Source organism: Salvelinus fontinalis, chromosome 12 (assembly GCF_029448725.1).
Source record: "Salvelinus fontinalis isolate EN_2023a chromosome 12, ASM2944872v1, whole genome shotgun sequence".
Lineage (NCBI taxonomy): Eukaryota > Metazoa > Chordata > Actinopteri > Salmoniformes > Salmonidae > Salvelinus > Salvelinus fontinalis.
Window position 1 is genome coordinate 942090 of NC_074676.1, and position 18685 is coordinate 960774.

Consider the following 18685-nt stretch of genomic DNA (forward strand, 5'->3'; position numbering starts at 1 on the left):
GGTAGGGCAGTGTGAGCAGAACCAGCGGTGGCGTTTGACTTAGCAAACGAGGATCGGATGTCGTCGACCTTCTTTTCGAAATGGTTGACGAAGTCGTCTGCAGAGAGGGAGGAGGGGGGGGGGGGGGGGGGGGAGGATTCAGGAGGGAGGAGAAGGTGGCAAAGAGCTTCCTAGGGTTAGAGGCAGATGCTTGGAATTTAGAGTGATAGAAAGTGGCTTTAGCAGCAGAGACAGAAGAGGAAAATGTAGAGAGGAGGGAGTGAAAGGATGCCAGGTCCGCAGGGAGGCGAGTTTTCCTCCATTTCCGCTCGGCTGCCCGGAGCCCTGTTTAGAATGTTTCTTATGATGCTATCCATGATTACGTAAAATCCTGAATAAATCTTGAATAATTATGAGTGACAAAGTTACAGATGCACAAATATCACACATTCACAGTGGTTCCTCCTTCAAAAGTTGCGAGTTTACGCCACGCGATTTAGAGGTAACTTGTGGTTCAGTACGGTACCCTGCATCACCACTTCATTGATCCAGACCAGCGTAAGGGGGAGTTAGAGCACTGATTATGCTTTTGGGTCCTACTGTGTCTATTACAATGAATGGGTGACATAAACCTAAATAAAAACGGATAATTGTGCACGACTTCAGTATTACTTACCAACACTGTTGTTACACTAAGGTTTATATTATTTTGTTAGGATTATTTTACTCTTACTGTAGGCCACTCCTGACTGGTCACACTGTACAGTGCCTGAGTGGTGCAACGGTCTATGCTGGTTCAATACACGTGCCGGCCTCGACTGGGAGACCCATGAGATGACTGTAGGTTTTTGGTTTTTCTCCCTCTAAAAACAGAAATAAATCATTCTAAATAACAAACTGGCTTTATTTACAAATTAGTAACAATGTCTCACCCCATGTTCAAGAATGGCCTTTTACTTGCTCATTTTAAGTTATTTGAAAACAAAATCATTTCCAAAATATTTTTTTAAACAAAGCGATTACTGTCATTATTATCAATTTAGAATTATATAAAATCTCGTTGGATATTCTCACAGATATATTATTAACCCTGTTATTAGCAGGACAATATATATTGGTCATGGCTCCAGAGAGGCGTACAATGGGACTGCCTTGCAGTTCTCCAGCTGTATCCACTGAAAGCGCGCAAGGTTCAAGGCATGAGGGCAGGAGGCTCGGGATGGGTCGCAGAGCCGCGCAAAGAAGACCAACGGAGCCCATGGGGAAGAGAGGAGGAGGAGGAAGGGGGGTGGGGGGTGGGGGGTGGGGGGGTGGACCCCACTGGCAACACTTTAACCTGTTGAGGCTAGGGGGTGCTGTTGTCACTATTTATGTAAATCGTGTAATTTTTTAAACGGCTTCCTACTAAATTCTTGATCGTACAATATGCATATTATTACTATTATTGGATAGAAAAGTCTATAGTTTCTATGGGCGTTGGAATTTTGTCTCTGAGTGGAACAGAACTCATTCTACAGCAATTTCCCTGACATGGAGTCAGATTTCACACATTTTGGCCCCTGATCTGGAGTCAGTTTATAGGCCACTGTTATAGCTATGAGCATACAGACACTGCTTACATCTTCCCCTGGATGCCTTTACGTGATGACGATTTGAATGGTGTCGATTGCCCAATCACAGCCACTATAAATCAAAAAAACCTGTAGGTAGGAACTCTTTTCCAGCTGCGTCAGGCGCGCGGTGGCCACCGACCCGCACTTGTTCCAAGCATTAGTGTAGGGAGTAATATTTCTCCGGTCATGTTTCTACTCGTTATAGGAGTTAAAAACATCATAAGGTAGTTAATTTAAACCGTTTTATAGCAATTTATACCCGTTTAGTGCGATTTTGGGACATTTATTTCTGAGACACTTTGAAGCGCTGGGCAGGTTTCCAATTCATGCCGAACGCAGTGGGCATTTCCACATGGCAAGAGGACAGCTTTCGACCAAAAGACGATTAGACCCAAGAAAGGATTCTTTGACCAAGATTCTGATGGAAGAACAGCTCAAAGTAGGAACAATTTATTATGATAAATCGTGTTTCTGTCGAAAAATGTTAATGGCTTAGGACGCCATCTTGTTTGACGTAGCTTCGCTTGGCGCAAACTGTATTGAAAAGTAAGGACATTTAAAAAATGTAATTCCGCGATTGTATTAAGAATTAAATTGTCTATCAATCGCTGTCCACCCTGTATTTTTTAGTCAAGTTTATGAGTATTTATGTATAAGACTAGATCACTGTCTAATATGGTGCAGGACATTTTCTGACCAGCTGAGCTACTTTTGTCATTGTCTAACCATGATTTTGGTGGCTAAATATGCACATTTTCGAACAAACTGTATATGGATTGTGTAATATGATGTTACAGGAGTGTCATCGGAAGATTTCTGAGAAGGTTAGTGAAAAAATTAATATATTTTGGCGATGTTTACGTTATCGCTCTCTTTGGCTAGAATCAATGCTCTGGTAACGTTTGCATATGTGGTATGCTAATATAACGATTTATTGTGTTTTCGCTGTAAGACACTTAGAAAATCTGAAATATTGTCTGTATTCACAGGATCTGTGTCTTTCGATTAGTGTATGCTGTGTATTTTTACGAAATGTTTGATGATTAGTAATTAGGTAAACACGTTGCTCTATGTAATTATTCTAGTCCATTTGTGACGGTGGGTGCAATTGTAAACTATGACATCTACCTGAAATATGCACATTTTTCTAACAAAACCTATCCTATACCATAAATATGTTATCAGACTGTCATCTGATGAGTTTTTTTCTTGGTTAGTGGCTATCAATATCTTAGCTTAGCCGAATTGGTGATAGCTACTGGTGTTGGTGGACAAAGAAAAGATGGTGGATTATGCTAATGTGTTTAGCTAATAGATTTACATCTTTACATATTGTGTCTTCCCTGTAAAACATTTTAAAAATCGGACATGTTGGCTGGATTCACAAGATCTGTGTCTTTCATTAGCTGTATTGGACTTTAATGTGTGAAAGTTAAATATTTAAAAAAAACATTTTTTTTTAATTTCGCGGCTCTGCCTTTTCAGTGGGGGTGGGGGGGGGGGGGGTCCTAGACAAAAAGTCCTAGACAGGTTTTTAAGGGGCATTGCATTAATAAATGGCACTGACTAGGGAAATGTTCCCGTTGTTCTGTTCTTAGTGCCAGTCTGCACATTCAAACAAAAATAATGTAACTATGGCATCTTTATGCTTTCATTTATAAAATAATTATAAAATACTCTTTCAAAATGCCAATGTTTATTTAGTTATGGATCCCCAACAAATTACTATTGGAATAAATATCACTGAACTACAGAAATATCCTCCAACCCTCTATATGTAATTATTGAAAGAGAGTCACGTCATATATTTCTATATACTCTAGGCCTACAGTAGCCGACATGAGTCTCACTAGTGTTGAGTAATGTGCTGATAAAAGTGGTGCAGGTCTTATTTATTTAAAGAGCATATTGAAGTTAGAATCAATAGAATTTGAAGCAAAAGCCTACAACTATTTTAGCACCGTTTCGCGCTGCTCTGAGACAAGCATGGGAACTGGTCTTGATATATCAATGAGATGTTTTTTTCACTGAATCTTCGTTTGGGTATTAGACTAGAATTAGAAAATTAGGGTGTAGAAATGTTACGCTCTTAGTGTAACCTTTATTTAACTAGGCAAGTCAGTTAAGAACAAATTATTTTTTACAAGGACAGCCTACTGCTTCATCCCCACCTGGGAATTGAACCCTGGTCTCCCGCAGGACACTCGACTCTTTAGCTAAATAGCCCGTCATGCTGAACAGCGCCATATTTTCCGTTCCATCCTGGCCGGAAACCCAGAGGGTTTTTCGGTTTCCTTGGAATAGAAACCCCATAATATCAAATTAATCCCAAACTCTAAAAGTAATTGGAAAGGTAGATAGAAATTATTTGTGATGTTGTGGTTACAATGAAGAATGTAAACAAGATGTAAAATACATTTTTATTGGTCACATGGTTAGCAGATGATAATGCGAGTGTAGGGAAATGCTTGTGCTTCTAGTTCCGACTATGCAGTAAAATCTAACAAGTAATCTAACAAATTCACAACAACTACCGTACACACAAATAGACACAAATGTAAAAGGGATGAATTAGAATTAGAAAAAGGGATTGGTGATGGCTAGTAGACCGGCGACGCCGAGCGCCACCCGAACAGGGAGAGGAACTACCTTCGGTGGAAGTCGTGACAACTCTGAAGTGTTACTTTTCTAACTCAAAACAGCAGTACAGTATTTCTTCATCACCATCTTTATGCGTTTGTTAATAAAATAATGAGAAAAATAACTCCTTCAAAATGCTGATGTTTATTTAGCTATGGATCCATAACGAATTACTATGAGAATAAATATCACTGAATTACAGAAATATTGTAACAAAGTTTTTTTCCCTTTTTTTTCTTAGGGGTGCGAAAAGAATGCTGCTTCCATCAATGTAATTGTCTGCATATAATATTGGAACAAAGTTGTCTAATGAAGATAAACTAATTGTTGCTTACTGTTCTTTCAAACACAAGGTCACGTTGTACAGCGCCATTATGGCTATTAGCAGGGCTATATTTTGGCCTTCATGGCCGGCGCACAATTGGCCCAGCATTTCTCTCCCTCTAAAAACAGAAATAAATGTTTTGGCCTTTACAAATATTATTTGGGCCTTTATTCAGATTACAATCACTCTCTATCGTTTTTTTGAAGGCAAAATAACCTCCAAAATATCGTTATATATTATCAAGTTGATGACACATAAAGCTAAGTGACTCACTCATTCATGGCTTTGGATCAAAATAAATAAGTACCAACATTCTTTCTGTTAGTTTTAATAAAGAAATGTTTTGTTACCCTGACCAGGACATCATGAACATTATTATAATAGCCATTTTCCTTCACAGAATATACATTAGTGCAACACATTCGGCAGAAAATAGCTTAATTTTCATCAGATGACAACAGAAGTGTACATTTGAGTACTGTAATGAGAGCATTACAAGAATTTCGCTACACCCGCAATAACATCTGCTAAACATGTGTATGTGACAAATACAATTTGATTTGTCTTGATTTGAGTGTGAAAGTGTGTGCAGGCAAACTCACTGATACATGGGTGCCCTGTGATACTGCCCAGTCACAAGTGCCATTCCTCTGCAAACTAGGAATCACTCAGCTACTGGTGAGCGATAAAATAGCACAGTTGATTGTGATACCCTTTGCTTTCCTCTGCTCTTAAAGGAAGAGACCAACCAACCTACAACCATTTTAATGAAGGGGACAAACTGCCCTCTAGTGATGCCCTACGATATTACAGACAGTCATTCACAAATCTCAGCCCACCATTCAGTATTCACACTGACAATCACTATTCAATATGCATCTATTAATACATGGCTGAAAAAGTCAACCAATCGCCACACAAGAGGAGAAAGCCTTAGTCAGCAAAACAGAAATAGCCTTATCTGTAAATTTCTTTTAAAATAAGGAAATCAAAGAAGTGCCTAGGTGAGGTCGGTCCACTCCTTAACTGCATCTCAAATGGCACCCTTTACCCTATATAGTACACTATTTTTTAACATAGCCATATGGGCCCTGGTCAAAAGTAGTGCACTATGACGGGGATAGGGTGCCATTTGGAATGTCCCCCGGAGGCAGTAAAGTGCTAATGCAGTTATGACTCATTCATAATATATTACTTAGCAACAAGCATCAAATAACAAAACAGACCCATTGTCTCGCCTGTGTACCCAGCTAGGAATTCAAAAAGTATTGAATCAATCCTAGGGGCGTTCACAAGGTTCACTGCAAGTGCATGGAGAACATCTTCAGTGAGAACAGAGACACTTTTGTAAAATGTTGGTCTCTGACGTCCCCTAGGGCTAAAGTGAGAAAGACTGATCCAAAAACAGCACAGACAGATGTGAGAACACTTTCAGGATGAGAGAATCTCTACTAACTCTGAATCCCAAATCAACCATTAAACCCTAACGCCCAGACTCTTGTGTAGATTTCCGAGGATTGGATATGTCTAAGTAATATGGTGGTAGCTCCATCTTGCCCTTGATAGTCCAAGTGGAATTGTTGCCATTTTGCAGATTCCTATCCAATCCTCTCAGATCTACACCAGTGCCTAGGGGGTAAGGACTAGGAGGTTCATTTGGGGTTATGTACCAGGCCTTGTGGCCAGGCCTTGTGGCCAGGACTGGTGTAGCAGGATCCCAAGGGTTAATAGACTAAACGTGCTGTTAAAGACCACACTGTGTCCGTTGCCGGTGCTCTCTGTGTGTGTGTGTGTGCGTGTGTGTGCGTGTGTGTGCGCATCTGTATGCCTTTTACGGACTAACCGTGCTGTGGAACACCACACTGTGTCCATTGCCTGTGCTCTCCATGTGTGTGGCCAGGTTAAGGCAGATAGCCCGGTGTCTGATGGCGTCCATGGTCTGGGCATCGAAGAAGTCATGGGGCCTCGCTGGTGGGAGAGGAGACACTGGGATGAGAGCAGAGAGAGTCTGGGATGAGAGGTGAGGAGACACCATGTAGACAAGTGAGACCGCAGTGAGACCAGGCCAGCACCAACACTACCCTCTCCTCACAAAGATGATTACTATGAAACAGTGTGAAATAAGACAACTTGTTGAATGGTTTCTTGCTGCTTTATTACTGTATTACTACTATGAGCTGAACATATTATTCTAGAGAGCAGGGATATAGTTGAGAGAGAATGTGTTGGCTGGCTGAAAATTAATCAAGGGCATTTTCATGTCAAAAGATATTTAGAAAAGTGTTGTCTGTCCTACTCTCACATTTCTCTCTCTCCTGACAAAGAGCCAGACACCATCCAAACTTCCTCCCAAGTGCTGTTCCGAGTGAGAAGTAATATTTTGACACATCTTGACTTTGTATGGCCCTTTATCAATCTTTCTTAGAAGTCTAGACGAGCTCAAAAAGCCTGTTTTCCCGAGAATGGCCCATTCAAGCTGAAGGAGGTACCTGAAGTAACAAACCATTCCAACCCCTCAGTACTTAGGAAACCTGTCTGTCTATCTGTCTGTCTGTCTGTACAGTGCCTTCAGAAAGTATTCATACCTCTTGACTTACTCCACATTTAATTTTGTTGTGTTTCAGCCTGAATTCAAAATGGATTAAAAATAATGATAATTCTCACCCATCTACACACAATACCCCATAATGATAACATGACAAATAATGTTTTTAGAAAGATTTGCTAATTTATACAGAAATATTTAATTTACATAATTATTCACACCTCTGAATAAATATTTTTGTAGAAGCACCATTGGCGGGGATTACAGCTTTGAGTCGTCTTTGGTATGTCTGTATCAGATTTTCTTTCATTTTTCCTTGCAGATTTTCTCAAACTCTGATAAGTGTAAAGGGGAGTGATGGAGAACAGCAATCTTCAAGTCTTTCACAGATTCCCAATGGAACTCAAGTCTCGGCAATGGCTGGGCCACTCAAGGACTTTCACATTCTTTTTCTGAAGCCATTCCAGCATTGCTTTGGCTGTATGCTTGGGGTCATTGTCCTGTTGGAAAGTAAATCTTCACCCCAGTCTAAGGTTGTTTGCACTGTGAAGCAGGTTCCATCCAGGATTTACCTGTATTTGGCTCCATTCATTGTTCCCTCTATCCTTACCAGTCTCCCAGTCCCTGCCACTGAAAATCTCCACAGCATGATGCTGCCCCCCCCATGCTTCACGGTAGAGATGGTGTTAAACAGGTTATGAGCTGTGCCTGGTTCTCTCTAGACGTAGCGCTTTGCACTCAGGTCAAATACTTACATTTTTGTCTCATCAGACCACAAAATATTTTGCCATATGATCTGAGTCTTTCACATGCCTATTGCAAACATGCATTTTTCTTAGGTGTGGCTTCTCTCTGGCCACTCTCCCATAAAGCCCAGATTGGTGAAGTGCTGTAGAGACTGTTTTCCTTTTGGAAGGTTCTCCCATCTTAGTCAAGGAACTCTGTAGTTCTGTCAGAGTTGTCATTGGGACATTGGGTTCTTGGTCACCTCCCTGACCAAGGTCCTTCTTGCCCGGTTGCTGAGTTCTGTCAGACGGCAAGCTCTACATAGAGTCTGGGTAGTTCCATATTTTTTCCATTTCCCAATGATGGAGAGCACTGTGCTCGTGGAAACTTTCAACACTCTAGAAATTGTTTTATACCCTTCCCCATATATATGACTCATCACCATTATATCTCAGAGATCTAAGGACAGTTCCTTGGACTTTATGGTATAGTTTCTGCTCCGACATGCACTGTCAACTGTGGGACTGTCACACCCTGATCCGTTTCAGCTGTCTTTGTGATTGTCTCCACCACCCTCCAGGTGTAGCCCATCTTCCCAATTATCCCCTGTGTATATATACCTGTGTTCTCTATTTGTCTGTTGCTAGTTCGTCTTGTTTGTTCAAGTCAACCAGCGTTTTGTATCTCAGCTCCTGCTCTTTCCAGTCTCTCTTTTCTTGTCCTCCTGGTTTTGACCCTTGCCTGTCCTGAATCGGAGCCCACCAGCCTGAACACTATGCCTAACCCTGACCCTGCTTGCTGTCTGGTACTCTTGCCCCACCTCTGGTTTACTGACCACTGCCTGCCTTGACCTGTCAATCGCCTGCCCCTGTTGAAACATGTTTCGACGTGGTCTGCACCCCACCTTCATACCTAATAGGGACCTATTAGAAAGACCTATTTCTTTCTAAATCAATTGAATTGGCCACAGGTGGACTCCAATCAAGTTGTAGTGACATTTCAAGGATGATCAAAGGAAGTTATTGACCTAGACCTACTGTGTTATTGACTTGTTTATTGTTTACTCCATGTGTAACTCTGTGTTGTTGTCTGTTCACACTGCTATGCTTTATCTTGGCCAGGTCGCAGTTGTAAATGAGAACTTGTTCTCAACTAGCCTACCTGGTTAAATAAAGGTGGGAAAAAAAAAAAAAAAAAGTTGGATGCACCTGAGCTCAATTTGGAGGGTCGGAGCAAAGGGGTGTGAATACTAACTTCTGTATTTAATTTGCAATACTTTTGCAAAAAAAATTCTAAAAACCTGTTTTCATTTTGTCATTATAGATGGGTGAGAAAAACATACATTTCTTTGGCTAACCTGTACCTCCACACATTGACTCTGTACCGGTACCCCATGTATACAGCCTCATTACTAAGCTGTACCCTCACACATTGACTCGGTACCCCATGTATATAGCCTCATTACTAACCTGTACCCTCACACATTGACTCGGTACCGATACCCCATGTATATAGCCTCATTACTAACCTGTACCCCCACACATTTACTCGGTACCGGTACTCCATGTATATAGCCTCATTACTAACCTGTACCCCCACACATTGACTCGGTACCGGTACTCCATGTATATAGCCTCGTTATTGTTATTTTATTGTTACTGTTTTATATTTCTTCTTAAAACGGCATTGTTGGTTAAGGGCATGTCAGTAAACATTTCACAGTAAGTTCTACACCTGTTGTATTTGGCGCATGTGACAAATACAATTTGATTTGATTTAATCCATTTTGAATTCAGGCTGTAACAGCACGTGGAATAAATTAAGGGGTATGAATGTCTTCTGAAGGCACTTTATGTGTGTATGTGCAGTCCAATTCTAACCTCTCTTCCCAGAGGACTAAGAGGAGGCTAAAACATCTCTTTTAGAGTGACACACACACAGCAACCACTTGCACACACAGCAACTACTCACACACACTAATAAATAAATAAGTCCACTGCTATTCCTTAATAAAGTTTGCCATGTATTCTACTTCAATAAAATATATCAAATAAAAAGTAGGCTATAACTAGTTTTTAGAAAATGTACATGAAGGCATATTGTAGTAAAACATTTTCCAGAACACAAACACACACTGTAGTGGGTACATACGTAGGGAGCGCCTGCGTTTGTTCATCAGGATTCGTTTCTTTCTCTTATTAAGCCCAGCCTTAGACGGTGACTCCTCCTTCAGTCTGCCCTGACTGGACAGCTTAGAGGAGCTCTGCTGGCTGAAGTGGGTGGGAACATGGCGCGCTAGCCCCCCCTGGGACGCGAAACTGGCATTGCAGCCCCCGACCACACACTACAGTGGGAGAGAGAGGAAGAGAGAAAGAGAGCGAGAGCAAGGGTCAGTGACAAGCAGGTCACCATTCAGTAAACCACCTGACCACCATCTGGTAACAATGCTACAATTGCTGCAGGGATCGCATGCATATACAAAACAATATATGCATTCACTGTACTTTGGATAAAAGTGTCTGCCTAGTGGAATATATTATTACATTACCTTGAAGGGTTTGTCTCCGCTGTGTGTCAGCATGTGTCTCTGGAGCCAGCTCTGACTGGTGGAAGGGGTGTTGTACACCTTACAGCCCTTCCACAGACACACAAACACCTGGAGGAAGAGTGTGAGAAAGTGAGAGAGAGCGAGATGGCATGAGGAAGAGAGTTGAGAGAGAAGAGAGAGAGAGAAGAGAGACAGAGATAGAGAAAAGAGAGGGAGAAAGAGTTGGATATGGTGGAGAGAAAGATCAGACAAGCAAAACATTTTTTAGAAGAAGTCGCTTCTCCAGACAGCCGTTTGCGGTCTAACAAGTGGGTCTAAAGAGGAATAGAGAGAGGGGAGAGTGATCCCACAGAGACACACAAAGCTTAACTTCGTATGGCTGCAGGGGCAGTATTGAGTAACTTGGATGAAAGGTGCCCATTTCAAACGGCCTCGTACTCAATTCTTGCTCGTACAATATGCATATTATTATTACTATTGGATAGAAAACACTCTCAAGTTTCTAAAACCGTTTGAATTATATCTGTGAGTAAAACAGAACTCATTTTGCAGCAAACTTCCTGTCAGAAAGTGAAAAATCTCAAATCGAGGCTCTGTTCCAGGGCCTACCTAATCTTTTGCTTGAAATCTATTAGTAGACATGCACTTCATACGCCTTCCACTAGATGTCAATAGGCTGTGAGAGGTGAAATGGGGTCTCTAGCTCTTTCTATGGTCAAAAGAGAGCGCTTGGAATGACAGGACCCCAATTTCCTTTGTTCAGGAAGACGCGGAAAGGACTTCCGGATTGGCTTCTGAAAAGCTGTTGTTATAGACGGCTAATAGCTCCGGCTTTGATTTTATTTGATAAATGTGACAATATCATCGTAAAGTATGTTTTGTCAATATAGTTTAATCAGATTATTGAAATTTTTTCGGGAGTTTTGGCGTGTTCCGTTCTCTGAGTTTGTTGACGATGGAGAGCTTCGCGCCACTTGGCAAGTTTTGCTTGCTAAATCGAGAGGGAAAAAGGCCGTTCTAAAACCAAACAACGATTGTTCTGGACGAAGGACCCCTTGTACAACATTCTGATGGAAGATCATCAAAAGTAGGACCCATTTATGATGTTATTTCATATATCTGTCGAACATGTGTACTATTAGTTTGCGCCCAGATTTTGGGCGCTCTCTCGCCATAACGTAAGCTGCATGTCGTAATTAAGTTATTTTTAGAATTCTAACACGGCGATTGCATTAAGAACTAAGCTATCTTTAATTTGCTGTCCAACATGTATTTTTTTGTAAAGTCTATGATAACGTTTATGAATAGTTATTTGATTAGAATAGGTGAGTGTCAGAAATATATCCGGACATTCTGGGAAAAAGATGCTAAGTTTTCCCAATGTATAACCACGATTTGTGCCGCTAAATATGCACATTTTCGAACAAACCATATATGTATTGTGTAATATGATGTTATAGGACTGTCATCTGATGAAGTTTGAGAAGGTTAGTGAAAGAATTAATATCTTTTGCTGGTTTATTCGCTATCGCTAACGTGCCTAACAAATCAATGCTGTTGTGTGGTTGGCTATTGTAGTAAGCTAATATAATGCTATATTGTGTTTTCGCTGTAAAACACTTAAAGAATCGGAAGTATTGGCTGGATTCACGAGATGTTTGTCTTTAATTTGCTGTACACCATGTATTTTTCATAAATGTTTTATGATGAGTATTTAGGTATTTCAATTTGGTCTCTGTAATTGTTCTAGCTGCTTCGGTGCTATTTCCGATTGTAGCTGCAATGTAAAACTATGATTTATACCTCAAATATGAAAATTTTTCGAACAAAACATAGATTTATTGTATAACTTGTTATAAGACTGTCATCTGATGAAGTTGTTTCTTGGTTAGTTTGGTTGGTTCTTGGTTAGTTAGGTTGGTTTTGTGCAAGCTACCTGTGCTGTGAAAAATGTCTGTGCTTTTTTGTATTTGGTGGTGAGCTAACATTAATATACGTGGTGTTTTCGCTGTAAAACATTTTAAAAATCGGACATGTTGGCTGGATTCACAAGATGTGTATCTTTCATTTGCTGTATTGGACTTGTTAATGTGTGAAAGTTAAATATTTCGAAAAAATATCTTTTGAATTTCGCGCCCTGCACTTGGACGGGCTGTTGTCATAAGTGTACCGACACCGGGCTGCAGCCATAAAAGGTTAAATACTTGTAGCCTACAGAACAGCCTGTATTACCCTGGTTCTACCCACCCCTCCTCTTTGTCCATCGACATGCACGCCCCTGATGTGTTCAGCCAGGTCAGGGCTGCAGGTAAAGCAGAGGCCACACTGGTCCCAGCAACAGGTATAGCCAACCGCCTGGCCCTTGGTAGTGGAGTGGCACTGGGCGGCACTGCCCTGTCCATTCATCATGGCTGGGGTGGACCTCCCGCTGGATACCGTGCTCTCCATGTCCATTAGGGTACTGCTGACACTGAGAGAGAGAGAGAGAGCAAGAGAATGAGAAAAAATTGTGATTGAAAGGTTAAAGAGATGTTACAATTAAATCACTGTAGCAAACTGACCAGAGCAAAAATAGTCCAGGAGTTCCAGTAGCCTCCATCTCTATATTATCTGTCTTTAGACTGGGATCCACTACTAAGAATTAAGAGTGCAAAAGAAGTAGACATCTGTATTCTATACATGACAGTAAAGAGCACTGTTTGGTTATCATGTTTCTGTAGAGTTTGCATGATATTAAAATGCCAGGTAGGCATAGTACTTTGTAGCTAGTTAACATTTAATTGAGAAGGTTTTTGGGAAAGCCTTTCCATCTACTAGAAGACAGCTAGGTCCCTCATTAGCATACCTATATTTTTCCTGTTCCTTAAATCGTTTGAAACCAAGACATTTTACTTCATATTATGAGTCATGTCTTACCTTGCTTCAATGTAGCCTATTGCCAAAATCCCACCGTAAAAAAACAATTATTTTAAATAACTTCCTATTTTTTTATTTTTTATTTAACCTTTATTTAAGACTTCCTCATATGCATTCTCCTCTTCTATTGTTTTTCCCCCCAACTTTCTTTCATTGTCTAGCAGCCAAAGACATTATCCTAGTCATATTAGCACTCCATGATAGTTGTTGCATTTTTAGATCTCCCCTCTTTCAACATTTCTAATGGATATTTTGGCATTAATACGTGTCACATATCAGTTTGCAAACAATGTTAAAAAAATATATATTATTGAGTTAATAAAGCCGCATACAAACAAGGCAGCTCCAAAAAGCAGGTGTTTCAGCTTAGCTCAGTGCTTTCTGTGGTGGTGGGGCAGCCAGCGGAAAATACAGAGCATAAGGGTTGATAATGTTTTCTAGTCGTGCCATGATTGGTTCAGTGTTCTGTCACTCATGGGGACACTACGTCACCACCAAATCGAAGGGTAGAGCTCAAAAATTCAAGCCTCTTGGGTGCTACGTGTAACTTTTTTATTTAACTAGGCAAGTCAGTTAAGAACAAATTCTTATTTAAAATGACAGCCTACCCCGGACGATGCTGGGACAATTGTGTGCTCCCTATGGGACTCCCAATCACGGCTGGATGTGATACAGTGCCCATTCAAGAAGGCTCAAGGTCATTAGCCAGAGATAAAATGACGTCAAATCACGTTATACTAGGAAACTAGCAGTCATTATGAATCAAATGGACAATCTACTCGCAAATCTTTTTCAATCCTTGTCATATGAAGAGAAATATTGAAGAGAAATGATAGATAAAAAGTATCGGTAATCATCAGCTATTGGAGATGAACATTATACAATAAGTTGGAAATCGCAATTTCAACAATGAATGGAAGGAAGGAATCAGTGGCTAACTGCAAGCATTGCAAAGCAATCACTAGCCTGATATTCAGTGGAGTGGGTGTGTAGTCCCAAGTCTGAGTTTAAGGGGCTCTTTTCCAAGTTTAAAAGGATAAACATTCAACATTGGCCATGCTGGTAATCCAGCATTACTTTTGCCACGCTCAAAACAATTGGAAATTTGGAACTGGGAAATCTGACATCAGTGACTTCAAGATAACTAGGAACTCTGAAAAAAAATGACCCCCGACTGGGAAAATACGTTTTGAAAGGTCATCCAACAGGGAATTGCAAGTCAGGAACTCGGGCCTCTTTCTAGAGCTCCGACCTGAAGATCACTGACGTCATCATGATTCAACCTTGTTTTTTTCCCAAGTTCCCAGTTGTCTTGAAAGCATCATAAATCCAGAGAATCCCAGACTTTGATGACAAAGTTTAATGACAAAATTTGCCCACGAAGGACCGCCGTACCACCTTCCTGTTCAAGTGAGCACAGCACAACAAGGTGATTCCAAAAATGTATTGTATGCTGCTGCATAAATGACGTAATATGCCAGGGAGATATGTATACTAAGTGTATGTTGTGTACTAAGCTGTTAGTGGCCCATGTGGCTCACCCGGATATTTTGGTCACCCATAATCCTCATAATTTCGCCTACTGTTCTGACTTGGTGGTATACTTGTAGCCTATAGCCTGTTTTAGAGAAATGTAATTATCGAATATTGTAAGAGTTTATTGTCTGCTTTATATGCCCCCTTGATTTATCCTACGGTTGTGAGTTGGTGTAGAGGGAGAACACTAAGAACGGCACATGTTCTGAATTCTGTCATTGTATATTTCAAAAGTGCTGAACAAATACTTATATTGACTACGTCCATCCTAGCTCGCTCATTAATGTCTTCATTGAAATTACGGATTACCTTTTATCCGCTTGTCTCCCCCTTATGGCATAGTTTGTACATTTCAATTGTCAGTAGAAACCACATAGCCATATCAGGTATGTTTTTTAAAAGGCAGTAAATGAGGATGAATGAACTGTTTTGCTGGCAGACTAGTGTTTGCTGATAGCCAGGTGTAGCAGTGGTAAGGTGTTGGGACTGCTGTTGGTACTCTGCTATTGGGACACCTTTATATAGGCCCTAACAGGTTGTGTGCACCGTTTGTCACCGTTATAGTGCAATTAACGTATTTTTTTGTGTCGTGTTGTGGCTTTGCTGGCATTGATCCCAAATATTTTGGGGGGAGTTTGCCCCACCAAAGTGTACATGCTAAAATAGCCACTGAGGCCACACTGTTGACAAAAGGCCTCCAAAAAAGTAAATTAATCCATATAGCCGAATAATAATTCATAATAGATCAATGTTTTTCCATACATTTCAAACCAATATAATCAAAATGTATATAGTAGAAATATGTGTCAATCACCCATGGACTGGTTCATATTTATAATGGACTCTTCCATCCTGACTTGAGTTCCCATGCTGCCGGGTCATGGCTAGAAGGAATCCTGCTTTTTTCAAATTAACGTCAGATTTGACCTTTCGTAGTAGGTTAGGATAACTTGTGCAGCAGGTTTGGTGAATTAACGTAGCAGGTTAGGAGAATTAGGTTAAGGTTAAGAAAATGGTTAGGGTTAGATAAAATGCAAAAACGTTCAACATTTGACGTTAATTTGACAAAAGCTGGGACCCTTCTAGCCATGACCGTGCTGCTGATTGCAAACGTGACTTTCATTGAAAGTAAGCTGCAGCAAAAACTCGAGGCGCTTTCAGAAGAGTGGGGCAGAGAAAATAAAAAAGTCTGATTTAATTTGAACAGAAAAGCATTTCTTTAGTATAAAGACAGGTGCCGCTGATAATACTGGCATCATCGTCGAGGGAGAGGACACGACGACCAGCCCAGAGACAGGCCCAGGCCTAGCTAGCACTTCAACAACCACCAACATTAGCCTAGCTAGCACTTCAACCAAAAGCATTACTGCCTCTGCGGCTGTCGGTGGTTCATCATCAGTACTGTCTACCGGCTAACACTAGAAACAGCAAAGCAGTCGCTGATGTCCAACTAAAGCAAGAGCTCGGATTCAGAGCCTGATTCACCCCCAGCCCTTGCTTTGCAAGAGTCACAGAGATCAACCAGCACGTGGACCTACTACAGAGCATGTGTTTAAGTGATGATGAAGCATTGTGACCGGAGGCACTGTCTTGACAAACAGAGGTGTGATCTTGTCAAAAAGGAGCCATATCAGATCAGAGATATTGTATTCCTTCAAAGTGGGGACCCAGTCCTTTCGGAGATTTAGTAGTGACAACAGAAAAAGTTGTGAAAAACTGAGACAAAATTACATGGCTTGTATATTCTAGTATACATCCTTTATAAACACAAACTCAATTCCTTGACAACCACTCTGCACTGCTCCGTGAAGTGCAAGACGAATGAATGCTGAGGCCATATCACTGTAAATGACGTATGACCAATGCAGACGTCGGATTGACCATGCACCCAGATGCACAATGCACTTCTCTCTCCAGAATGCGACGATTTGTACACATTCATTGTTTCATAACTTAATAGTGTGAATTGTTTGCGTTTGATTGTTAGTGTATATCAATTCCCTATTACATATCACCAGAAGTACATTTACCACTAATTACCTAATTTACAAAGTTTGTTGCTTTGGTTTTGGTAATTATTTTAATGCATCCAATATTATGACTCCAGTTTTCCCGTTCTGATTGTCTGAGTGGACACACTGTTTGCAGAGCGCACAACCTATGCTACACATGTGAGAAACAAATGTAGGTTTATTTAATTCCATTTCCGAGTTTTGTCAATTTAACGATTGTCTTAATTTTGGAGCCCTCCTGTCAATGTAGATTAAGGACGCGCATGCAAAAAAGTAGGCCTATAGGCTACCTGTCACGTCTACTTCCGCTCCTCCCCTCCAACGATCGAAGTCGCCGGTTTACTAACATTACGTGCACCTGACATTCGTCATTACGCGCACCTGCGCCTCATCATTAGGCACACCTGGACTCCATTACCTCCCCTTTATCTGGCACTCCCTTAGGTTCTTTCCCCAGGCAGTATTGTTTCTGTTGTTCATGTCTAGACACTACTCCTACTTTGTATCGTTACATGTTTGTTATATTAAACTTACCACCTGCTTCTCGACTCCCAGCGTCTACTTTACACTAGTGATGCATCGATATGACATTTTTGTCCGGTACCATATCCAATATTTTCCTTGGATGCAAAACAAAAAAACATACCGATGACCTATATTTAAAATGTTAGTGGCCTTTTAAGCATTCTAGTACAGTTAAATAGTTGACACACACACATGGACGCAGCGGTCTAAGGCACTGCATCTCAGTGCAAGAGGCGTAACTACAGTCCCTGGTTCGAATCCAGGCTGTATCACATCCGGCCATGATTGGGAGTCCCATAGGGCGGCGCACAATTTGCCCACAATTTGCCCAGCGTTGCCCGTCATTGTAAATAAGAATTTGTTCTTAACTGACTTGCCTAGTTAAATAAAGGTAACACACACCATACTGACCAAAAAGTAATTTTTGGGGCATTTACGTATGTCCCCATTACCAGAAAAACATAATCAAAACCTATTTATTTCACTTATTTGCTATGCTGTTTCATTGTTCATTTGTTTAATTCTCAACCAGGATTTCTATGGAACGCTGTTTGGGTTCTTTGCGTGTCAAAAAAGATACATGTCAAATAACGTGTCAAATTACACTATTTGACATGTCAAATAAGCTTGTTGACCAATCAGGACATGAATATGACTGCACGTCACATAATAAATTAACCAGTTCATACATTTATGTAGTTATTACACATTGATTACACTATCACTCGTATTTCATATGTCACAACGATTCATCGATATGTATGCTATGATGCTAGTAAAGTTGTCTCGCGCACCTACAGTGCTGGTCATAAAAAAAAGGCTAGCTAGCTCATGGATGCAAACAATGTTTTTCCCAAAAACATAGCAAGACATCTAAAATAACCCTAATTTATAAGACAGTTCTTATTTGATTAATGGTGGTTGGACCTATCTATGAGAAGCTTTTATTTAATTTTTTATTTTGAAGGCAAACTGCAAATTCCACTATTGTGCCTAATCCTTATTGTGGCCAACTTCACAACACATAACCCGGGTCCGGTCCAGCCTCATTAGCCAGATGAAGCTAGCTGGCTGCTTATAACGTTAGCTTTGGGCAACAGGGTTAAGTAGCTGGCTAGCTATTTATTTTCATGAACTGAAGTTCAATTTCAATAGGCGAACAACAAGTGGCAACCTTGCTTGTGTACAGCTTTGACAGTGCTACTGTATCTGTTTAGACACGCAAAGACCCAAACGGCGTTCTATAGTATGTATGTCGTGAAGCTAATAGCAGTGATGCTATTACTGTGTAACTCTTAGGGCAACATCTGAAAAATAGCG

At 40.7% G+C, this 18685-nt stretch overlaps 1 protein-coding gene across 5 annotated transcripts in view; it reads right to left on the bottom strand.

Annotated features, from left to right (window-relative positions):
• LOC129866597 (zinc finger protein AEBP2-like) overlaps window positions 1-18685 on the bottom strand; it is a 38622-nt gene that overhangs the window by 14502 nt on the left and 5435 nt on the right. For 2 of the 5 annotated variants that reach the window (XM_055939346.1, XM_055939350.1), the window contains exons 2-5: window positions 12609-12846; window positions 10377-10484; window positions 9980-10172; window positions 6401-6543 (exon numbers count right to left, since the gene is read on the bottom strand). In XM_055939346.1, coding sequence (XP_055795321.1) covers window positions 6401-6543; window positions 9980-10172; window positions 10377-10484; window positions 12609-12846 — 682 coding nt within the window. The remainder of the gene's footprint in view (window positions 1-6400; window positions 6544-9979; window positions 10173-10376; window positions 10485-12608; window positions 12847-18685) is intronic. The other 3 variants (XM_055939348.1, XM_055939349.1, XM_055939347.1) reach the window with 3 other exon arrangements.